This window comes from Pipistrellus hanaki (genome assembly GCF_964339955.1).
Source record: "Pipistrellus hanaki genome assembly, chromosome: 5".
Taxonomy (NCBI): domain Eukaryota; kingdom Metazoa; phylum Chordata; class Mammalia; order Chiroptera; family Vespertilionidae; genus Pipistrellus; species Pipistrellus hanaki.
The window spans coordinates 55,346,770-55,373,363 of NC_140507.1; the positions used below are offsets into that span (position 1 = coordinate 55,346,770).

The 26,594-nt window shown below is 34.7% G+C and overlaps 1 protein-coding gene across 1 annotated transcript in view; it reads left to right on the forward strand.

The window, feature by feature from the left end:
* MARCHF1 (membrane associated ring-CH-type finger 1) overlaps positions 1 to 26,594 on the forward strand; it is a 338,533-nt gene that overhangs the window by 78,454 nt on the left and 233,485 nt on the right. Inside the window, 1 exon segment of the mRNA XM_084884380.1 lies at positions 24,143 to 24,291. Coding sequence (XP_084740506.1) covers positions 24,181 to 24,291 — 111 coding nt within the window. The 5' untranslated portion in view covers positions 24,143 to 24,180.

Here is a 26,594-nt window from a genome sequence, read left to right on the forward strand (position 1 = left end):
GTGAGCTTCCTTGTTACCAGGAGATCTTGGAACTAGAGACTGTCATAAAAGATGAAAGGCCAGGGGAATGAATGGAGGTGCAAGTACCAGTGCTATTTTATTATCTTTGTCCCCACGCTCTCTCTGGGGTGAGAGAGGCTAGGGACACTCCATTTACAATTTTATTTATATACTAGAGGCCCGGTGCACAAAATTTGTGTATGGCAGGAGGGTGGGCTCTCAGCCTGGCCTGAACCCTCTCCAACCAGGGACGCCTTGGGGGATGTACGACTGCTGGTATAGGCCCAACCCTACAGGGACATCCCTCTTGCAATCTGGGACTGCTGGTTCCTAATCATTTGTCTGCCTGCCTGTCTGTTCACCCCTAACCACTCTGCCTGCTGCCTGGTTGCCCCTAACTGCTCCCCTGATGACCTAATCACCCTTATAGGCTCCCCTGCCAGCCTGATTGTCTTTAACTGCTCCCCTGCTGGCCTGATCACCTCTAATTGCTTCTCTGCTGGCCTGATCACCCCTAACCACCTTTGTCTAGGCCCCCACACCATGACCCAGGCTTCCCTCCTCTGGCCAGATGCAGGCACTTGGAACCACAGGCAGCTTCACCTGGGCCTGGCTCTTTCAGAAAGGATGTCCGGAATGTCATCAGGAAGATGCCCAGTCTAATTAGCATATTACCCTTTTATTAGTACAAATAATTTTAAGAAAAATGAAGGAATGCTCAAATATGATCATAAAATAGAGTACATTTTAAGATGGAAAAGGAAACCATGTATTTAGGTGACACTAGGGTTATGTTTATTTTATAATCATTAAGTTTACTTAATATATGCTTCTCTTCCTCTTTCTGTATATAAATATTTTAAGCAGGGATTTGGTCTTCAGGTTTAAGGGGATATCCTAAAGGATCTCTTAGGATATTACTTAAATTGGACCATTCTACAATGTTACAGTTCCCTGGGCTAGTCCACTAAAGGATTTGGGCACATATGACAATCAACCATCAAATACTAATTTGGTAATGACTATTTTGTCAATAGTAATTAAGAAAGGAAATACCTTCATCCACTAAAGATCTATGAACATCAATTTTCTATTTTGTGATAGATTTATTGCATGTTCCTAGGTCTAATACAGATTGGGGTAGGTCAAGAGCTCAATATGGTGGTACATAGGCTGAATATTTACCAGTAGTGCTTTGTAAATAGGGTTGCTAGGTTTAACAAATAAAAATATAGAACAGCTGGTTTGCTCAGTGGAAAAGCTTCGGCCAGCTGGACTGAAGAGTCCTGGGTTCAATTCCAGTCAAGGGCACATGCCCAAGTTGCCAGCTCAATTCCCACTGGGAGGATGCAGGAGGAAGCCAATCAATGATTCTCTCTCATCATTGATGTTTCTCTCTTCTCCTTTCCTCTCTAAAATAAATAAAAAAATATTTTAAAATATATAGGACACTTAGATAAAAATAAATATTAGATAAAGACAAGTGAATTTTTAGTAAAGGATTTTCTATGGTTTATGGTAAGCTTACACTTAAAAATATTCATTATTTGAAATTCAAACTTAATCGGGTATCTTGTATATTATTTGGTCACCCTGTTTGCAAACCTCAGGGAAAATATATTCCAACCATAATATCATTCTCAAATCTCTAATATTGGCAGTCAATACTTTACCACATAGTACAGTATTTGATCACTTTTCATAGCACATCTTAAGACTCCTTAATTAAAATTTGGATCACTTACTGGAACATTTTGGCAAATAAATAGACAATAAATATATGGTTAAGAACCCCCAATGACTGGGTAATTATGAGCCTTTTTTCCATATGTAAAGTGGAAAAAAATACCTCTATATGTAATTCTCAGTTTTTTGTGTTTTTTTTAAGAGGATTAATAATAAATTAAGTGGAATTTGTATGTATTCAATGGAACTTCATTGTTCATACTTAATGATGGGAGATACATGGAAATTAAAAGGAAAAGAAATGGATATTAACATCTGCCTCCCTTTTCTAATCTCAGTTCAAAAGCAAGGTTTAATATTTAAAAATGTACAGTGAAATGCTTAATTGACTACCTGTGTCATATTATGTGTGATATGGCATTACCCCTTTCCAGCTAGATATCTTTCCAAAGCATCTTGACTATGTTTTGTTTTTTGTTATATTTAAAACACTCTAAGTTCAGACCTAGTCATGTTTAAGTAACAAAATGCATTCTAGGGGTAATTGGGTAAAATATGTATGCCTGAAAAGTAGATAAGTTGATTATTTGGAGGGAAGCAGTCACTGCAACCTATCAGATTACACCAGGTATCATATTCTCACATTAAATCAACACATCAGGTAGATAGTTGACCAAGTTCCAGATGTCAGAGTAGAATCTAATGGTTGGAAAATAACTACATTCAAACCAGATACCAACATCTCTGGAAATTTGGTTTGTATGAATGATGTGCCATTGACTATGCTTCCTTTCATTAAAGTAAGTTTCCACAATTAGTTATATTTATGACTAGTGGTGGGGAGATGGATAGGCAGGAGAAAATTATGTCAGAGGGAGCAACTCTCCTGCATCAAGGGCAATTATGCATAAGTGGTGTATGAGATAAAAGTGTTATGGGCTTGTTTTCTGTACAACTGACTTCTAGGTGCTGACTTGTGTGTATTCCACCTTCTCTGGAATGTAAAAATGTATTTATGAAATGGTTTTTTGACATTTTAAAGTGGTACCAATATTGGACATCTAATATAATTGTAAGAGAAAAACAAAAAGCTACTAAAAAAAGTGAGCTAAAAGTGATTTTCAGTGGGCTATGTGGAAGTCCTGAGAGGCAGAAGTCAAAATTAAAAGACAATAATTTAGGAGGGGTTCAATGGAGGCAAAAAGAGGGCAATTGTAATACTTTCAACAATAAAGAAAAGTTATTAAAAAAAAAAATAGACAACTTTGCTGGTGGTGTGGCTCAGCAATTGAGCAATGACCCAGGAACAGAGAGGACCCAATTTGATTCCCAGGTTGTGGGCTCAGTACTCAGTAGAGGTGTGCAGGAGGCAGTTGATCAATGATGTTTCTCTCTCATTAATGTTTCTAACTCTCTATCCCTCTCTCTTCTCCTCTTTCTAAAAATCAATAAAAACATATTTTTAAAAATAGACAACTTTTTTAGAATGATGAAACTTAAGTATGGGAAATTTGTTTATCCTATATAATAAAGAGGTAATATGCAAATTGACCCTCACTCTGTCATGCCATCACAAGATGCCTGTGCCCAAAGCGGAGGCGGGGTCCCTGTAACAAGTGATCAATAGGGACCTGAGGATACATGGTGCTGGGCCCGGGTGGGGGACTTTAGGCTGTACCCCTTACTTGGTAGGGCTTGATGGAGAACCTCAGGCCATGCCCCCCACCCTGGTGCTGGGCTGGGGGATATGAGATTGTGCCCACACCTGGCGGGGCTTGACAGGGGTGGGGCTGGCCAGGTCTGAATATCACCCAATGGGGGTGGGGCTGGCTGGGGCTGGGTTTCCTGTGATTTTGAGGTGCACATGGGTGGGCAGGGACAACTCTGGGCCCTGTGGCATGCCCCAGACTTAACTCTGACAGGAGGAATATTTTCATATACATTTTACTAATTTTCTTTCATCTCTAACACTTCTATTATAAAGAAGGGGCAAATGGCAATATTAAAATATTTCCTCTAATTTTAAAATATATATATTTTATTGATTTTTTACAGAGAGGAAGGGAGAGAGATAGAGAGTTAGAAACATCAATGAGAGTAATCGATCAGCTGCCTCTTGCACACCCCCTACTGGCAATATGCCCACAACCAAGGTACATGCCCTTGACCAGAATCGAATCTGGGACCCTTGAGTCCGCAGGCTGACGCTCTATCCACTGAGCCAAATCAGTTTCGGCAATATTTCCTCTAATGAATTCCCTTTTAATGTGCACAAATTTTGTGCACCAGGCCACTAGTACATTCCTAATCCTTTAAATCATATTGTAGCTGCTTGGCAGACTAAAATGGCACATTTCTGCCTAAAGGCAAAACACAGATAAAATAGCTTCTGAGGTTCCATCTTCTATGGTATCTGGGAGCATGCAGATGTCTGGGAATTTATGATAGCCCTCCATAGTAAGGTTAGAATTGCTATGTCATCTTGCTTTGGCAAAAAGAGGTTAAGTGAATTCACTGGCTCAGTTATAACCACAGACTCACAGAGACACAGCCCTATGTTTATTTCAGTGAAAAACACTTCTCATAATTGTGTTTTAAAAACAGTTTTAAAACCAGACATCCAAATATTTCCTCTTTCATCTCTGCTCTGTGATGTACTAGATTTTCACAAATTTAAAGGAGAAGCAAGCCTCTATCCCTGTAGGAAATGAAAACAAATTAGTAAATAGCAACTATACTCCAGACAGGACCCACAATTCACTATTTATGTCACTTTCTTCATGAAGTAACAAAGATTATTATTTTATTTAGTATAGATGGGATAGACTCTATTCACTGGGATAGACTCATAAGCAAGATATTTCATTTTCTTGACATTCCCATGAGGGGGTGACAGTTAAGAAACATTAAGTTACCATGTTTTCTCATGTACCAGAGGTGGAGCTAATAAATCTGCTGTCAAATTTAATAAATAATGCACATCTACACACCTTTGACTGTTATTATTGACATGAGAGAGACACATAGACTGGTTGCCTCCCACACTCTCCCTGACAGAGGGCAGGGAGTAAACTCAAAACCCAGGTACATGCCCTTTACCGGGAATTGAACCCAAGACCCTTTGATGCTTGGGCTGATGCTCTAACCACTGAGAACACCAGCCAGGGCAAATTGTGTAATATTTCAGAAGTTTCCTAATTCACCATGGAGCTTCTGATTCCTTCCGCTATGGAGAGGCCGAGGCAACCTCCGCGGTCAGACCTCTCTGCATGCACTTGCTTGCATGCTGAAGCTCCCAGCTCTCCCACGTCTCCCAGTCTGGGTCAGACCTCTCTGTGCACACTCATTCGCGTGACTGTAGACCCTGCCTGCTAGGGCTTCCAGCTCCCCCAGTCTCCCAGTCTCTGAGTCTCCAGGTGCCTTTCTTTACAGTCTGGACTCCACCCATATGAGCCTGGGTCCATGGGATTTCGGCCGGGGTTGGGGTTCAGTATAATTGGAAAGGGTTCAGTGCAATTTGGGACTTCCTTTCCCCTCCCACTAGCCAGGCATTTGGCCACACTTCCTCTCTGTGCACACATCACCGTACCTCAGCTCTTTGCAGCTCCCAATCTGATCCGTGAGCCTCTATCCTTCTTTCTAGTTGTAGATTTCCCACTCTGCCAGCTTTCTTGTGTTTTTGGATGATGTCCGTTCTGATTTTAGTTGTTGTTTTGAAATTGTTGTGCAAGGCGGCAGCTTAGGTGCTTACCTAGGCCACCATCTTGGTTCTCGCCTCAAAATTTTTAAATTTAAAATTTTTAAATTTGATATTCAGGTGTCAAATCTTGCTGTGTAGTTTGTCAGGACATGGCTTCTCTGGGATTTTCTTCATCTTCAAAATGAGGAGACTGTCTAATAATATATGAAGGTGTTCTTTTTAAAGTTCCAATTTAGTATTTTATTTTTCTTTATCTACTCTATTCATGTGTCTTTATGGTTCTGAATTCTCTAATTCTCTATCATTCTCTCTGCCTGTAATCTACTTTCTTCCCTTTTCCAAATATCAGTTTATTATTCAGTTTTCAAATGTGTTTTGAATTGTCTCTTCTTAGTACCCCTGGTCAGAATCAGGTTATTATTTCTCTGTATCCCAAATAATATCCCTCAAACAGCCTATTGTGCAAGTGGAATTAACCTGATCATGTAGTATTGTTTGCATGAGTTTTAACAATTTACAAAATCCTAATTAGGCAGTTTATATCTGTTAAATTTTATTGCTTGTCTTAAACATGAAAAAAATCAAGTTCAGTCTGCACACATTAGCACTTTCAATAAAAGCTGAGACAACTAAAGATTTCAACATTTTTTAAAATCAAAAGAGAAGGTTCCTACATTTAATTTCCATTCTGTCATTGAGCAGGTAGCTCAAGCTGTGGAATTTGTGGGCAATGCTCATTGCATATTGTGATGGAGAATGTAATTAAGGGACTGAATTTTCTTTCACATTGTGATTTTAATCATCATCAATATAAGGTTATTCTGGAAGAAATTGTGACAGATTGTTGAGGTTTAGTATATTTTATTTCTGAGTCTTGCTGAGTTGCTTATTCACATCAATGACTTTGGAGTTAGTATTGTAAGAATCACAATATTGTTGACTGCTCAGTGAATCACCTGTGATATCACAAAACTATCTTATCCCATTTAATGGAATTCTGAAGAAAATTTTCACAAAGAATGTCACTGGCATGTTGGAATAAAAGGGTAAGTATTCATAATCAAGTTCAACATGTGTATTAAGGTTAAGCAAATAAAGTTGAGCTCATTCCACCTTAATGAGTTGTCCTGAGCTGACTAAAATTTCAGAAAGAGGAGAGTTATAGAGATATCATATGGTCACACAGTCAAAATTTCCAAATAGATTCATACATTTTATTGTATCTAAAAAGTTCTTCATATCTCTGTGGAAGTGCAAACCTCATAGTATTTGTGAAATTAGGAGTTTTTGAGTTGTGTTTTTTTCTATACATTTGGAGCCATTTCAGGAAAAATGGGTAGAAAACTTTCCTTTACAGGACAACATATCCCAAAGCTAAGTATATAACATGCAGAAATTTCTGAGAATTTCAGTAATCCAAATACTTCTATTTATCTAAAAATATATCTTTTATAAACTTATAAACTAATATGCCCCCTCAATAACATTAATTGCACTAAGAATTTAGCTAGGCCCTTAATGATCATCATCTCCAATGTTTACATATTAAATACCACAGTTCTTAATAAATATTTCCTCAACATCAGTTCATATGTAGTATATGACTGTAGTCACACAATTCTGTATTTGTGTTGATTTAATTTTTTAAATCTGATTTTTTTGTTGCCATAAAAAAAGCTCACTTTAATAGCTAGCAGATTATGCTTCATCAAAAAATCAAAAGTGAGTGAGATACACAACACAGCACTCTGTCTTTGTGGCCCACTCATGAAACATCTCAGTCACTTGGCTAAAGCTCTGTGCATGTCTCCTCAGAACTTACAGTATTTGGTGTACAGAACTGATGCTAAACATCAGGACCATCATAGCAGCTATTAAAATAGAACAGTACTTCTCCAGTTAGTGAATAACAAAAACCATATAGATCTTTCCATCTGGCTGCCCTAGCATCTCTACTAATGCAACAATTTAAATGGTATTACCTGGTGCAATTGGTCCTGCCCATGCCACATTGGATGCTATCTATTTTGAATGTTTGAATGATAGTCAGCTAATAACTATTATCATACTGTCTATATCTATTTCTTTTGCTAGATTAAGATCCCAGTAAGAACTCAGCCTAGACTATTCATGATTATAGCCTCCTAATTTCTGGAATACAGAAGGGAATGCTTGTTAAATTGAATTTAATCCTGTTATGTTTTTATAAATAAGAGTTGAAGCAATATTCAGGTTCTAGTTACTGTCTTAGCCCAGGTAGATGATTGTTTTAGCAAGATTCAAGTATATGACAGTATTATTAAACAAAGTAACTATGGTATACATTACATTCTCATAACTTGTTTGTTTGATAACTGAAAATTTGTACCCTTTGACCAACCCTACAAACTCTGGCATCCTTCATTCTACTCTATTTCTGTAAGTTTGACTTACTTTTTTCCCCCTTGAAAGTATCTTCAAAGTAAAATATGGATGTTGCCGAAACCGGTTTGGCTGAGTGGTAGAGCTTCGGTCTGCGGACTGAAAGGTCCTGGGTTCGATTCCAGTCAAGGGTGTGCAAGAGGCAGCTGGTCGATGTCTCTCTCTCATTGATGTTTCAAGCTCTCTATCTCTCTCCCTTCCTCTCTGTAAAAAATAAATAAAATATATTTTATTTTTTAAAATAAATTTTAAAATATTTTTTATATTTTAAAAAATAAATAAAATAAAATATGGATTGTTTTGCATACACACTTCTCCTTGAATGCAAGAAACTTATAGTAGACCATATTTATCTTTACATAAATATATAGCATTATATAATCTCTTCTAATGTAAAAACAGAGAACATTACCTGCCACATTACCTATTGCAGAAAAGGCTTGCATGATTTTCAAGTATTTGTTACATCAGATAATTCTTTCCTGATAGCTTTTAACTTCAATTGTGTCTTCAAGGAGTTCACTCTCATCTTCTCTTATGGGCACAGATTTACTGGTTTTCAAGGATCTATTTTTTTTTAATTAAGTGTTCTTTGGCATTTCATTATAATCAAATGTTATCTTTGTTTTTACTTTGGATAGACAATCAACTTAGTTTCACTTCAATATATTTTACTTGCTCAGATTCACTTCAAGATGTTTTACTTGCTCAGACACTTCCAAAAACCAATCACTTTACATTGGCCAAAGCAATGCAAGGTATCTAGGTTATCTTGTATTAGAATTCAGAATGTCACTGTGCTGACATATTTAGAATTTAGTTTCACTAACTGTATCTAGTAAAATATTCAACTGCATTTGATAGCTGATATTGTTGTATTACATCTCTTAATTTTTTGTTTTAAGCATCTTTATTTCAAATACTTCAAGCTGCTTCTTGAATAAATAAATAACAGACTCCAGTATCAAATACGCTGTCTTGGCTAATAAAGCTCAATTGTTTTGAACATTACAGGTGATGAAACTAGTCGTTTTAATAAATTGTCTAAAACAAACTTTTCCTGGCAATTGATTTTGGATTACTCATTAACTAGAAATTCCTGGACTCAGATATTAACAAATGAAGATGTATTTTACAGAACTACATAGTCAAGGAATTATCATAAACCTTTTATATAAAATAAATTAGATATCAAGTGCACATCCTACAATCATTATATTCTACTAATGGCCCAGTGCATGAATTCATGCACATTGAAAGGAAATTACTTATAAGGAATATTTTAATATCTCTATTCACCCTTTCTCTATTATAGAAGTGTCAACCAAATTCACCATTGACAATGACAGATGGAAACAATGCGTGCGATTGGCCCCAGCAAGAGCTTTATATGTTATCTTAGCCTTTTATAGATCTAGAACAAATGTGCTTAATTAGATCTGCTTTCTGATTTAGCTAAACTTTCTCCAGCCCAGTGAAGCATCCCAACTTCTCTTTCAGGTAATTGTCATCAACACAGCAGTAAATATAACCACAAGCAGATTATTATTGTAGATCACACATGGAGAACAAAGGTAAAATATTTAACTGCAGCAGTGTTTGACTATATTCTGTACAGTGAGAAAACTTGAAGTCATTTTCAAGGTCCACCATTTCTTCTTTTCAGTCAGGTCAAATTTTTAAGCTTTCTAAATCTCCATTTTCCAGCTAATAAAAAGAAAATAGGATTCCACTGAGTCTCCTATCCATCTACTGCAAGACTTCCATGAGGATCAAATGAGATGATGCACGGGAAAATGCTTCACAGATATTTGGTTACAGGGTAAAGTATTTGCACCTGGCTATAAAGCAAGTCATGTTCCTGGGCTGAGGAGACTCCAAGGGGGCAGGCTAGTTGTTGTTAGGGAGAGGAAGCCAGGTTTTGCTACAAGATGTCATTACTCGGATGGAGGAAAGGACACTTAGCATATTAGCCTTTTATATATATAGATTTCTAGTTTCATAGAGTCACATACATAATAAACCAAATGTGATATATTTAAAATGTTTATCTTTCATGCTATATCACTCTTCTGTTCTGTCTTTCACTTTTCTAGTTCTTTCACTGAGAGGTCCTCTAGAAGACCAAGACTTATATTTGAAGTTCTTGGAATGACTTTGAAATAACCTGTCCATGGTACAGTGCAATATCTGACCACTTCAACATTTTCATCTGGCTAATGAATGAGAGGTTAATTGCATCTAAAAATGTTCTTAATAGACATCTTTCCTGTGCCAGGTCTTTATTTTATGTCCAAAAGAGCTCTGTGAAAATAAATTTCTCTGTACTAAGTCTTCATCATCAAAAAATGAAATTCTCTAAATGAGCTCCACATAGCACTGTGAGCAAGAAGGTACTTAATAAGTACAGTTTTTATATTTGCACAGATAGTATTTGGCAAAACAGCAGTCATATATTAATCCCACTATTATTCTCTACCCAAACAATTTGGTATTTCTCTTTCTAATTAGATCTTTCATGCCTCTACTTGTGCCACATCTTATAGTAGTAAGAAACAATGCTGTTTTGTACTAACTCTTCCAATAAGATTGTGAATGAGAATCCAACCTACTAGATAAAAAGTTATTTCCTCACATATGAAAACCCATGATTTATATTTTATTGATTGTTTTGTTTAGTTTCGAGCCATTTAAATGTTCATCTTAGCTAAAATGAGAAAGGCAACATCTTTGGATTGAAAAACAATATAATTTTATTGTTTTCAGAGAGAAAGGGAGAGACAGAGAGAGAGACAGAAACATCAATGATGAGAAATGGTCTTTTATTGGCTTCCTCTTGCACACCCCACATTGGGGACCGAACTCACAACCTGGGCATGTGCCCTCACCTGGAATCAAACTGTGACCTTCTGGTTCATAGGTCAATGCTCAACCATTGGGCCATGCCTGCCTTTTGACAGTAGTTTTTAATACATCCCATTTTCTTCCACTATAATATTGGGTGAAGTTGATCAGCAATCAGGGAGCAAATGTGCATTTCAAATTTATTGTTATATATTATTCATTTAAATAATATTTCCTCTGCAGGATGTGAAATGCTATTCATAATATGCAAACAAAACCAAACCAAAGAAAAGCATCTCTGCTCTATTTTGTCCATATCTGAAGAATATTTGGAGAATGCAGCAGTAATAGAAAATGGAACTGGTTTGAATCATAACGCTTCTCAAATGGAAAATATGTGTGACACATCTTAATGACAAGTCATTTGGAGAAATTAGACACTGAGTATAATACAGAATTTAGAAAAAATTTATATAAGGAATTAAAAATAATTCCATTATGAGTCATTATTTTATTCCTCATATTATTTATTGTACGTGAACCACATGGCAATCCTGTTTAGCCAGGAAATTGACTGGTAATCATGAACTGTTATGTATTGGACCTTTGAGTTAGTAACTAAATTGAGTTCCAAATTTCTAGAATAAGGCCAATATTTAAATATGTAAATTTCTTAGGTTTTGCATTTCTCTCACATTCAAAGATGATGTTAGGAGAGTTCACTGTTTTACAAGATGCCAATTTCCAATATTATTTCCACCAATTTTCTTACATGTTGACTAAATTTTTGGTTTACACTGGGACATAAATACAACAGATATGATAATGATGCGATTTTTAATAGTATAAAATTTGGACAAGCTTTTATATAAACTTACCTAAATCATGAAGTGAATCATAAATACAGAATAGCTACCTGATTTTGTGTAAAGTAAATATAAGTTTAATATTACATACTAGCTTTATTTTTTTATCTTAAAAATAAATCGTATAATGCTCTTTAAAGAGAAACTACTTAAAATACTCTTATTTCAGGATTTTTCTATCTCCCTTGGATTGTCTGACAGAGACTATATAGAGGTAATTTTCAATGGTAGCAACATATAATATGTAATTTGTGTTTTTATCTGATGGACCATGCTGGGGTCAAAGAAAGCAAGAGAATGGTCTTGGGGCAGATTTTACACCCCAGTCTGGACTTGCAGGCTCTCAGATCAGGACTCTATTTCTACAACCCTCTGGATGTGCAAAATTGAGACCAGTTGGGTGCTCTTGTTATTGGGATTTACCATTGCCAAAGGTCATTAAGCATCTTTATAACAAATTCCCAAAGAATAGCCTGCTGTTAGTTCCTGGCTGCTCAGAAGACCTACTTACACTTGCCCACATCTTCAGGTTATTACAGACCCAGATTATGGTTAGGGAAATGAAGCATGATACTTCAGTCTGACTGAGCTCACCCATGTAATCCCTTAACTACACATTGATTGCTGGTTTTCTGCTTCTCCAGAATTTATTTTCCTTTGGCTATAGTAACTTTGATCTTACTAAGCTATTATTTCAAGCTTTGGATGCTTTTTGTGCATTATGAATTAAATTTTAAGAAGCTGTTTAGCATACTGTAAAGGGCTTATTAAATATTATTAAAAATGTGTAGTCAGAAATATGGCAGTGGGACACAGTGTCATATTACAGCTGGCTGTCTGTTTCACAAGATTCACTTTATTTTTTTTCTGGGGAAAAATATTCTCTGAAGTTGAATAGGACTTCTTATCATAGCAGCACAGACCATCTTCTGAGGGATATAAAGTTCACCAAAGCCACTTTTTTATTTTTTTGTGTAAAAAATAAAGCTTCCTTTTATTACTTTTATTTTTTTAGTACGAGTTCCATGTTTTTCTTCACAATGAAACAGAATACATTTTAAATGTCAAACATCTTCAGATGGATCTTACAGATGCTGTTTTAAGAGTTAATATTCACAGATCCAAATTTAGCCCTCATGAAACCAGTTCCAAATTAAGCATTTGTTTGTGTATGTATGTACATTAATTTTTCTTTTGTTGTGAAATTAGTAACATTAGAACTTGCAAAAGCTCATAATTTTTGATGCACCTAAATTAAGTTTTGTTTTTCTCTTTTAGCAGGAAATGTAATGTGAATAGTTTTCCAGATTATGTCTTATATTTACTGGCTTGGTAACCAGCATCCTGTTTGTCATTAAAGTATTTTGAATTTTTTGTCATAGTCTCACAAAATGACCCTCTCTCTCTATGATTTTTATTTTAACTTACATTTTATAGCATTCTTATACCTTTTATAGGTAGACATTGTTCAATTAGTATATGGAGTTTTTTATTTTTGAACTCTGCCTTTCTACTTTCTATTTTAATAATTATTGAACATTATTTTGTATCTGCTGGGAGCTATGATCTGGTTTGGGTCCTCGAAATATGAAAGACTCATTTGCTTAGAATACTCTCAATGTAGGTGGGGAGGCGGACAGGAAAAAAGTAATAATATCCCAAGGCAAAAGGCACTCTAATGGTGAGGAAAGTAAACTACCAAGCTCACATAGACAAAGAAGCAGGTAAGAAATCAGGCAAGATGTTTCAGGGTTATTAGTGAAGCAGTTCAGTGTAGATAGCATGACAAAAGTATGGGAGCAGGGGAGAGGTATCGCAGGGAGATGAACCTGAAAGAGGAGACTAGACCTATCAGAAGGATCAGCTTCTGAGGGAAAATAATTGTAATTTATTGGAAGTTAATATGCCTTTTATCACTCTGGATTTTGGATACTGGCTTATAATCAATAAAACTGATGTTATTGAATATTTGTGTCAGTATTTTTGGAATTTGGACAAAGTAAGTTCTGGGAATGGCAAATAGTAGTTCACAGCAAATAAATGTAATGAAAAGAAAAATCTTGGTAGTCATTGAATTATTCATGAGGTCAAGTGTCCATGGTAATAGGAGATTAAATATACAATATAGCTTTCATTCTACTTTTGCTATAGCAATGTAGTTCTGATTAGGTCAGACACAAACATTTCAATATTAAAAATAAGTAAATTCTGCTCTGGATGGTGGTTCAGTGGTTAGAGCATTGCCTGACATACAAAAGGATTCTGGGTTCTATTTCAAGTCAAGGGCACATACCTAGGTTGCAGGTTGAGATGCATGTAGGAGGCAACCAATCAGTCACCTTCTTGACCTCACATGTGAAAGGAAATTCACAAATAGGCTTCCATATATTTAGTATTACAATATTTTGTTTTAAAACTTAGGATTTTTACTAGTTATTTAAATACATAAATCAGATGGAAAATTTAAACAATATAATGTTAGAACTATATCTTCTTTCCTCTCCTTCATTTTATATAAGTATCACAATTGGAGACTAGATGGAGAGAGAGAGAAGAGGGAGATCCATTATGAGTGAAGACTAAGAGTTTACTGATTCTTGGTATGTACTTGCAGTTAAAAAAATATATTAATGTGAATGTACCATTTATTACCTGCAAAAGAAGTTAAAGTGAATTACAAAAATGTATTTGGAACATTGGGTTAAAAATAAACAAAACAGATGAAGATCAATGGTTGATGATATCCAAACGTTTACAAAATATTCAGGATTACACTTAAAATGTAGAATACATATACTAGGAATATTAAAAAAATATTAAATTATATTGTTAATTGACTTTAAATTCACTATACGCCAACATAAAGAGGTAAACATAGCTCTTTTAGAAGTGCTACAATGTCAAAAATATAAAATATAAAATATTAAAAAATATTAAATTATATTGTTAATTGACTTCAAATTCACTATACGCCAACATAAAGAGGTAAACATAGCTCTTTTAGAAGTGTTACAATGTCAAAAATATAAAAAGTTCTCCTTGATTATTAGAAATTTCAGCTGGTAATATAGGAAAGGAAAGACTAGAGGTCCATACTCTCTTAGTATACACAAGACAGAGGGAAAGTTGTATATAAATTGTTTTAATCAAAAGGAAAGAAAACTTACAGAAAGAAACTACATTCATATAAATGATCAAAAGCCCCTCCACCCCCCCTTCATAAGACCTCGAAGTTCAGGCAAGTCTGTATTCACATTTGCATACATTTTTCATATGTTAGCCATCAGAATTTCACATCTGTATTACATAATGAAGTAAATCAGCTATTTTAACTTTAATTGGGACAATGAAAGGTGTTTAAAGTGTTTGCTATGAAATGTTCAGTCACATTTGTCTGTTACAAAGCTCTGTGCCTTTCTGAAACTTTCCCTGAGTAACCAGTCACACAGTCATCTTGAAATCAGCTCAAAGAGCAAGAGAGAAAGGAAACCATTCTTCCTCGAAGCTCAGTGTGGGTGGTAAAAACGATATATGTAACAGTTTTAAGCAAAACATCTAGACATCCTAATGACTTTCAAGATGTGAGACATAAAACCCAGGCTGAATTACAAAGTTATTACAATCAGAACTGCATTTTACATCCACATTGCACTGCATTTTCTCAATAAATTTATATTTAATATATACTTAGTGTTCAGTCAATAGCTTAAAAAACTTTTTTTTTATGATAAAAAGATGTTTTCACACTGGAAAAAGTTGGAACCCCATATTATATTTAAAACAATTTTAGGTGTGTTCATAAGCTACTCAGGAAAACCTAGCTTTTTTTTAAATTTCCTGCTAACACACACATTCATGTCCTTGGTAAACAGAATTCTTGAGGGCATGGCTGATGTACAAAGCAAAATGTATTCTTCAAAGGCATTGCTTTGATCTCTATGAATTTCACTCTTTCACTAAATTTCATTTCTAAGAGAGACTGTTTAGTAGTTACTCTATTTTTAGCCCAGTGGTGATTATTTTGTTTAAAACTGAGAGGAAATCAGTTTGGTCACTTTTGAATCCCAAACAAGTAATACATATTCTTCTGCCAGTCTTTTGTGGCTATTTATTTCTCTGCAAAAGGTAAAAATAACTCCAGTCAAAAATGTCTGACTTCATCTATAATCTTTCTCTGTAATAAGTGCCTGAACCATATAATTTAGAACAATTTGTTAGAGTAATTAAATCATTAGCCTTTAGATACATGCACTTTTCAACTAGCTATTGATTAGAACTATATATTTTAATAACATGCAGTTTTCACAGACCTGAAAAATAGAATCCACATTTTATTTTTTATAATAAGCTATTTTATTTTATAATAGTTTTAGTCTTATAGAAAAATTGGAAACACAGAGTTCCCATATACTCTGTATTCTGTTTCCCCTATTATTAACATCTTACATTAGTATGGTACATACATTTGTTACCAGCAATTAACCAATACTATACAAGAAAAGGCTAATATGCAAATCTATCGAATGCTGGAATGACCAGTTGCTATGACATGCACTGACCACCAGTGGGCAGACGCTCAACACAGGAACTGCCCTCTGGTGGTCAGTGCACTGCTCAGTCAGAAGCCTGGCTCATGGCTGGCGAGTGCAGTGGCAGTGGGGGTAGCAGGCCTAATCCGTTAGTTGGACATCCCCTGAGGGCTCCAAAAGTGCAAGAGGGCGCAGGCCAGGCTGAGTTAATTTGTTTGGCATATTCCCATATTCATGTTTGTTTTGTTTTGTTTCTCAACATTTCCTTATTTTCTGACACTACAGGCTCATCCTATATGTTTCCTGTCCCCATCCTGGTTCCTTTTTCTGGAGAATGGTATTAGAAACCAACTTCCATGCACTTCTAGAATGTGTTTCCTGGGCCCTAAGCATAGCATTGCTTTTGGGTGTCATTGCTTCTCAACCTTCTCAACTGACAGAGGAAGGCAATATCTATTTATGTAAACACACATATTTATAAATATTTCTGTGGGTAGCCATATGTATCTATTTAAGCTAACCATAAGTTTATTCTGATGTCTCCAACTCTAATACCATGAGTCATGTGCCCCCTCCCCTTGCTTATCTGTAACCTCCCACTCCAACATTGAGAAACCTGGTCCTTGCTATATGCTAACTACGTCTTTAGTTGTTCCCATACAAGTATATAAGCTGTATCAGAATTGCTAACCCGTACTTTCATGGAAAATGATTTTATACTAGAGTACAGTGCCTATGTTCAACTTTTTTTTTTTCTTTCATCTTACATGCTCCACTCATTTCTAAAGTTATTTAGGTCAGCACATTTTCCTTCATACTCTTTCGTAAGGTTGTTTTATACATTTGTAATTTATTTAGATTGTGTTTTTCACATTCCATCTTGGAATTCCCCAACTTCTTCAATGGTATGTTTTAATTTGCATATATTTTATGCTTTGAGCTGTGAACTTCGATAGATTTTCAAAAATGTGTAGTCTAATGTTTCCACTATTATAGTATCTTATTGCTTCACTGCCCTGTACTGATCATTTACTATTGCTATAGTTTTGCTTTTTCCAGACTATCATATAATTGGAATCATGCATGAATTAACTCTGTTCAGTCTGTGGCTTAACATAGAAATATTCATTTAAGTTTCATCTATTCTTTATGGCTTAATAACTCATTTTGTTTTATTTCTGAATAATTTCATTATTTGGACATACCACAATTTGTTTATCCATTCACCTATTGAGAGATATATGTTGGTTACTTCCAGTTTTTAGCAATTCCAAATAGACTTAGAATAAATATTAGTGTACAGATTTTTGTGGAAAGAGAGTTCTGAAATTAGTTGGGTTAATAGCTACAAGTACAATTTTCTGAATTATATAGTGGGACTACATTTACTTTGCAAGAAAGTACCAAATTATTTTTCCAAACTGGTGTACTGTTTTCCATTCCCATCAGCAACTTATGAAAGTTCCTGTTCCTTCACATCTTTGCTAGCATCTGGTATTATCAGTCTATTGGGTTTAAGCCATGCTAAGCAAAGTGTAGTGGTATCTCTTTGTTTTAATTTGCAGTTCCCTAATGACATATGATGGTATCTTTCATATGCTTATTTGCCATCTGTACATCCTTTGGGTGAGGTGTCTTGTTTAGATCCATTTGCCCATTTTTTCTTGGATTTCCTTTTAGTTTTAAGATTTCTTAGTATATTTTAGATACAAGTTTTTTGTCTAATATGCACTTTTCAAATATTTTTCCTAGCCTTTGACTTAAATTTTCATTATGTTGAGAGTCTTTTAAAGAGTAGAATTAAGAATTTAATAAATTCAAACTTACCAACTTTTGTTTTCACGGATTGTGATTTTATTGTAGTATTTAACACTTCTTTGCTAAGCCAAGAGTCAACCACACTTTCTCATTTGCTTTCTCCCATAAGTTTTATAGTTTTGCATTTAAATTAAGTTTCTAATACATTTTGAATTAATTTTTGTTGATGGTGTAAGCTTTGTGTATAGATATGATTTTTTTTTCATGTGGATGTACATTTCTTCCAGAACCACTTCTTGAAAAGAGTATCTTTTGCCTTTGCTCTTTGCTAATAATGAGTCAATTATAATTATATTTTTGGACTCTGTATTCTGTTTCATTGTTTCATGTTTATTCTTTTGCCAATACCACACTGACTTGATCACTATAACTTTATACTGTCTTGAAACTAAGTTGTGAGTCCTCCAACTTTATACTTTTTTACTATTATTTTTGCTATTCTAGGCATTTTGCCTTTCTGTATAAGCTTTAGAATAATTGTGGTCAATATCTACAAAATGATTAGTTGGATTTTTGGCTTATATTGTGCTTGCATCTGTAGCTCAAGCTATAAAGAATTGATGTCTTAATAGCATTGAGTTTTTCTGTTCATGACACAGAATTTTAGAATATACATCTTGCCCTTAGGCAATTCAGTAGCAGACAGACTATCTTAAAGGTTAGTAAATATTAGTAAAGATTTACTTTGAGACTATTAGGTCAGGAAATTGCTTGAGCCACCATTATCTCCACAATCAGTGCATAACTTTAGTCCTTGATAAAGCTCAAGGTCCTTCAGCCTTTCAAGTTCCCTGTTGCACTTTCATGATAATGTTGACAATGGATAGCTTTCAGCACTCTGTGTCAGTTACTGTTCCACATTGTAGAATAAAACTATGAACCTCTCTTTCTATTTTAGAAACCTCACATCCTATGCATAGAAATTAGAAAGCCCAATACACATTTTCATTTTGTGAATTTAAGAAATATCGTTATCTTGAGATGCAAATCAAAACAACAATGCGGTGCCATCTCACACCTGTCAGAATGGCCAACATCAACAAATCAACAAACTACAAGTGTTGGCGAGGTTGCGGAGAAAAAGGAACCCTCGTGCACTGCTGGTGGGAATGCAGACTGTTGTAACCACTGTGTAGAACAGTGTGGAGTTTCCTCAAAAAACTGAAAATGGAACTCCCATTTGACCCAGTAATCCCACTCCTATCAATATATCCCAAGAAACTAGAAACACCAATCAGAAAGGATATATGCACCCCTATGTTCATAGCAGCACAATCTACAATAGCCAGAATTTGGAAACAGCCTAGGTGCCCGTCAGCAGATGATTGGATCCAAAAACCATGGTACATCTACACAATGGAATTCTATGCTGCCATAAAAAAAGAAGGAATTCTCATCATTTGCAGCAACCTGGATGGAATTGGAGAACATCATGCTGAGTGAAATAAGCCAATCAAGCACCACATGACCTCACTCATTTATGGATAATAAAGAACATTATAAACTGATGAACCAAAAGATAGATATAGAGACAGTAAAGCAACAAGCAGATTGTCAAATTACAGCAGGTAGCGTAGGGAGATCTGGGGGAGATAATCGATCAACCGAAGGACTTGAATATATGCATATAAGTACAACCAATGGACATAAAACTCTGGGGAGGGAGGGTATGTTTGGGAGGGGGGGCAATGTTAAAATATGTACACAGATAATAATTTAATAAAAAAATTAGCAACAAATAAAATAAAATAAAATAAGAAATATCGTTATCTTATCTAAAGACTTTCAAAATTCATCCCAGCAGGCAGTTCTTGGTGGTTCTTAATACTCCAAGTCCTCAAGAACAATTCATAGTTGTGTGTGAGTACTTTAAAACAACCACACAGGCTTCCAGAGTAGCAGTTTGTCTGAGTTTTAGGCATGCATGTTATAGTTTTCTGAGCATCTAGAAAGCACTTTTTGGAACTCTCACACATATTCACACACACACAGACATTCACACATGCACACCCCTCCAAGGAACAAACATTAATTTTCAAAAACATTAATTTTTTAAATGAGCAAGGGCAGCATATTTCTAACTGTCCCTTCCTTCCCTTATTTGCAAGTTGTTTCTTTCATAATGGAGATTGAACTTCAATGTTATTCTTGGGGAAGACAGTGTTCAATACTTGAGAGATGTTTCTTAATAACTCCAGCTAAAGAAATATATAGCAGAATGTCTCATGTTTGCAAGTGAAAAGTCCTTTCACATTTTTAGACAAAGACTATACTGAAGACTTAAATTTGAGGATGATTATCTGTAAGAGTAGAGGTGGTAGGGACTTTCTCAGGTATGTGTATGGTGAAGAGGGAGAGTATTTGCCCAGGCCTTTAACTCTACTGAATATGACAAGGAGTGGACAAATTTTAGGAAGGAAAGAGTTGAGGAGTTGGGGAGGCAAGGTAGAGGCAAGCAACAGTATTTTTTTTTCCTGTGGGGAAAAAAGTTCTTATTTTAAGGTTAAATTACATTATACTTGGGTTCAGTAAAGTAAGTGTAATAAGCTTCACTTAGGCTTTCTTTCTGCAGGGTTGCCCAACTGCAGGCAATCCATTCACACAGTGTTCTTTATTAAGAACACCCTTTGGAGCCCAATGCTATTTATATTGATTACCATGTGATTGTGCCCCCTGGAGCTGGTAGTGGCAGCCTCCTTTAGAATAGCAATAACTGTAATTCTCATGTAAATTATTTGTAATTTTCTTTTCTTTGGAGAGACATCCAAAATCAACCTTTTCCTTCAGTTGATGCTAAGTCAGATTACTTTTCTCAAAGTTTTCACAGAACTCATCACACTATCAAAAGTTGGTGGATCTGCTTGTCAGTTTCCCCTCTTATGCATGAGCTCAGGTTTCAACGCCTGTGCCAGTAGTTCCAAGCACAGTGTCTAGCACAAAGGAAGTCTTCAGTAAATGATTCTTTGAATTAAAAGTAAATAATTTTCCATTAAATATACCTAATTGCCTTGCAATTTTTTTCTTCCTAATTTTAATGTTGTCAATTTAGTTCACAAGAATGCACTGTGCTCCTATTTTATTAAATTAAATATCTGCTTGAAGTAGCATATTAAAAATTAAGCTTAGTTAAATCTCAATTTCCTGTGATCATTCAATAAGTTGCTCATTGCTGTATCTCATATTAGCTTGGTTCAATGGTTTGATAGCAATTAACATGAATGCTTAATGACTACTTTCCTATTCTGATATAATACTAATGATACAGTTTAAAGTGCTTTAGGGTTAATTGCAGATGCTCATAATTTGCCTATTCTTGACTAGCAGTACATTCTTACACCTCAGAATATGATGAGTACTCCAGACCTGTGTAGGAAGAATGCTGGTCTACAGAGGCTCAACAATTGACATTATTAACCCTTCAGTTATCTCAACTCACCTATATTATTTCTAAATCTCCTCTTTATCATCAGTGGTGGAAAAAAAAATTCCCTTGAAACATGACCTAAACTCTAGTGTTTTATAATAATAGAAAATAAGATATTGTCTTGAGCAACTATTATTTACTCATAGGAATTTATGGGATGAGATAGTGGATCTCGTTTTCCCCATCTACCTCTCTCTTTTCAATTTGCCTACACCCTTGCTGCTTCTTTGGAGGCCATTTAAACATTGGTTTCTTCCGTATATAATTCATTGATTCTAAGGTAGCTGGGTAAGTCATTGGTGCATATTATACAGAGCAAGTTTTAGACAAAATTTCTCTCTTCCTCCTTTGGTGACCCTAACAGTAGCATTATAACCACCATAGGCAGTTTCTATATTCTCATATATTCTTCATTCAAATAAGAAAAGTTTAAAATAAAGGCTATAGTTAGATTCCTCTTGTCATTTCAAAAATTCAGTTTTCTTTGTAAATATTCCCATGAATAGATCTCAGTTCAATTGTAAACCATTGCATTGTGTCATGTATCTTTTTTGTTTTGACACAACAGAGAGCAGTATAGAGTTTACAGTAAGCATTCAGTGATTATCATAAACACAGTGTTTAGGTAAAAATAGTAGGTATTTATCTTGTTGAATTACATAGCTTACCTAATCATTCTAGAATTAATATAATTGTCACATATAATTGCAAAACAAGACTGGAATGCAGTTGACATTTTATTATACTCCATTAGCAATTGTAATAAAAAGTTTAGTACTCTTGTCATGATGGCGTGTTGATATAATTCAACAAAATGGTTCAAAAGGTTGCTTTGCACAAGTCAACTTCAGGGAAGACATCTAAGAGCAAGAGGAGCCAGAAGTCACCTTGAAGATAAACAATAAATTTACAAATCCAAAATTTAGTGAATCAGAAAGATCTTAATTATTCTTGGATTTTGAAATTCTCTAGAATATTGCATTGAATTTAACTCATATCCAAAATGAAAGTAACCCTCATCTTGTGACTCCTCTGTGCCTTCTTTAGTACCTTTATTATAATAGGAGCTTAATAAATACTTGTGGATTAATGTTGACTGAATTAGGAGGGACATAGCTATGGACACCACCATCACTACAAAACCATGCTACAAATTAAATTAAACTGCTTTATTTAATTTCAGAAACTGATTGGGGAATAAGAAACTGGCAACCTTTAAGAACATATCCCAGAATGGGTAATGATGATGTCATTTTGTGGGTCACTTTATTATGCTTTATTTTCGTGCATGAATTCAACATTTTATTATAACTACTAAAGTGTATTTAATTAAATAGAGATAAAATTTTCACACAAAAAAATCCAAATGACTTGCAAGTGGAACATTTGTTTATACTTGATTAAATTGTTTTGGTCCTTATGTTTCATGGCATTTATTGCCTTTGAATAAAGATACTAATTTTAATTTACTCTTAGCACACTTCAAGAAATGTAATTTAAAGTTGATGAGTAACCAAGATATTGTGTCGGGAATGCAGAAATATTTACTTTTCATGGAGTGCAAATTAGTTGGATATGAAGATTTTCTAGAACATAGATATGAATTTTCAATAAAATCTTAAGCAATGTGTTTGAAAGGGCAAGCATTAATAAATATAATTTGTTGTTCATTCAAATAATTGTTTTCAAGCTCCCTTACCATTTCCCTGTACCTCAGATGAATGATTCACTCAGATTACCAGTCTAATTTAGAAATCCATTCCATTGAGTATCTTAGACTTAATTTTTATGAAAGTCTATTTTATAATTTCTCTATTTACATTGTTCAGATCCATTTAACTTGAGTATTTTGTCATTTAGAGTAATAACTCATCAATCTGTTAGTGCAACCTTTCTTTGTGTTACTTTTCTTAGTGCTATGAAATGTGCTATTTTGAATCCCTGAAATGTTATAAACCACCAGATTGCTAATTGCTTTCGGTGCTGTGAAAAATAATTACTCCACATTATTTTTGATATTTAATTGACAGTGTAATGCATTTAACTAAAGACCCGCAATAAACTATTTCTAATTACTGAGAGTGCTGAAGTGGAAAAGTAGGCTGTAAAACTTTACAGGGAAAGAATGTTTTTTTCATTATGTTAAAAGACATTGTTGATATAGCTTTTTCATAGCCAAAAGAAGAAAAATTTCCCCAAATGGGAAGTTCTGGAAAGCTAGGTTTGTGGAATATTTTTACTCATCAGATAATAAGGAGATTTTAAAGATCATTATTTTAATAGATTGTACTGGTGATCAATGTAATATACAAAGTTTACCAGGTTTGTACTAAAATTTATCCTTCTTTAGTTGGAAGAACTTTATAAGGGAGATAGTAATGCCATTGCTAGAATGAGTAATTTTTGTCACTGGCCTGTGTTCCATTCATTCTGTATCTGTAGGCCAGTCAGCTGAAAAGCTATGTCAAATTTTTGGTGTCATTGAAATATGGAAATATATAGGGAACTGGGTCTGTTCTTAGCTCCCAAGTTAAGAATTTCATGTTATAAACTGATCCCTGGAAATAACACTTAGAACCTGATGAAAGAAATGTCCACAGTCAAGAAGGGTCACAAATTGGGATGTACATTTAGGCTCTTTGAATATACCTGTAAAGTTTCATTCCCCTGTGGCTCTGTGATGTTATTAATAATCAACATATTCTTCTTTTCCTCCCCATAACCTCTGGTTAAAATAAAATGTTCTCCATTGGTATTTTATTAAATTGCTTATTTAATTTCAATCATGTTCATTTTTCCAAAAACAGACAACTAAAATACATGACTTGTTTCAGGGAATGTAAATTATTTTCAGAATTTCAGAAATTGAAAAGGGATAAGAGGAAGGAGAAAATGCTGGGCTGGTGCGAAGCGATAGCCCGTAACCCTCACAGAATCCCAAACAACACGCGAACTCCCGAGATCTCAGGGGATTTGACTGATGCCTCACAAACCTCCACATTGGTGAGTGAAAAGTTACTTTACCTCAAAATAGCTTTTATGTAAATTGAAGGCTAAGGAAATGGGGAGAGGAATGACTAAGAACACATTATTTTTGTTTACAGTAGTATATGCATTTGTATTTTATTGTTCATATAGATTCAGTTTTGTTAATGGATATTAATAGAAATATCTTAATGTCGTATAATAATCATGTTTGATTCAGATTAAATTTTTTTTTCTATTTCTTTGTTCTTCCATTATGTTAGGGATGATAAAGAGATATTTAAAATTTGACCTTGTATTCTATACTTGTGTAATGGAATCAATGGAACAAAATGAGTAGAGTTATCCAAAAACAATGAAAAACAAGAATCATATTTTTAATATATATTCCAAAAATGTCTGGAAAGGGGATTCAAAAATTTTAATTTTATATAAAATTATGAGTTAAGTAATTGCAAAAGTGACTGGAAGGCAATTAAATAATATACTTTTTTTAGTTTAATTTTCAGCTTTAGGTTTAATTGCTTAGCTTCAGTTAGCCATTATTTCCCAGTGATTAGGAAAAGAAAACTCAATAGAAAAAAAATCTTTTAAAAGCTCTTTGTTTAGGTTTTGGCTATAACATTCTTCATTTTGATTTAAAGAAGGAAAATTCTATTTAGTCTCTCTGTTTTACTTCAACATAAGACATATATTATAATTTCATAAAGGCACCAGTGTTTTTTATTAGCCTAATGTATTAGTTAATCTACACCAATAAACGAGAAACACACAAATTGACTGTACCTTCACAACGCCCACCAGCCAATCAGGAGTGAGTATGCAAATTAACCCAACAAATATATAGGGTTAATTTGCAGACACAGGTGCTTAGTGGAAGGCGGCTGGATGGCGATGACACAGGCATTCTGTACCACCCCAGCTGCTCTGGGCCTCTGGGCAGCATGGTAAGGCAGAAAGGCAACACTAGGCTGGAGCCTAGGTGGTGCCAGCAGCCAGGGGAAGAAAGGCCCATTCTTGCATGAATCTTCATGCATCAGTCCTCTAGTGCAGTGTTTCCCAACCTTCTCTCATGATGAGAATCACCTGGTGGAGTTGTTAAAACACAGATTCCTGAATCCCAACTAAGAAGTGCTAACCTAGAATTTTTGAGAACATATAGGTAAAATTGCATACCTAACTTAGTGCTCTGTATATAAAATCTGTCTTAGAGCACTAGTTAAGTATACAATTTTACCTATATGTTCCCAAAAATTCTAGGTTAGCACTTCTTAGTTGGGATTCAGGAATCTGTGTTTTAACAACTCCACCAGGTGATTCTCATCATGAGAGAAGGATGGGAAACACTGCTCTAGTGAATACATAATTAAATATGAGCAAAGAGTTTAGGTTTGCTTTTAACTTTGGAGTCATTTAATAATTTCTATTACTTTTACATAGAAATAGTGATCTTTTGCAGACATTGTTGAATGGCTATCAAGAAAAAACCATCTCAAGGAATAAGCTTTCAGATGACAAAACAGAAGGGGAGTCTTCCTTAAATTTCAGTATCTTAGATTGTGGGAAAAGGGCTGAGCACCTGGAGAAATGTATACACAACGATTAGATAAAGTTCTGAGACATAAATTCTTTGAAATTATCATCTGCCCTGTTTCATCTCACTCTTCTATAAATTATTTCCAATAAGACTGCTTAGAATGAGTTTAACACAGTTAAAACACATGTTACACAATATTTATTCATGTAGTTAGACTTTGTCAGGTATCATGTGGTAGCTAAAAATTTTAAAATGACTTCTTTGCTTTCATTACAGTGGCTTTAGTGCTTAATTCCTGTTTCATAGAACCATAGATCAAACCATAAAAAATCCTGAGCAAACATTTGGCCTGGATTTCTCGTATAATTGGGTAACGTAATATTAGCTTCATTTTACAGATGTATAAAAACTGTGGCTCAGAGAAATTAATTGGTTCCACAAGTGTCACTTAACTAGTAAATGATAAAAGAGTTACTTGAAGCCAGGTTTCTCAAGCAAAGGCTTTTTCTTCTATATCACACTGTCTCACTGTCTGGATGGCATTTTCTTCCTAATCAAATACTTTGAGTAGAAAGAAAAAAACATCAAGTTACCAATTTTATCAAATATAATAATTAATCTTTTAAAATCTAATGCTGTCTTAGGGATAAACAACAGCCACTGTAACATAACCTCGAAAAATTCTTTTTTTAAAACATGAACAAATCAAGTATTTCTTTCTCATGTCATAGCCCATTGTCTTTTAGGCAGCACTCCTTGATGTTTCACTGTCAAATGATGATTG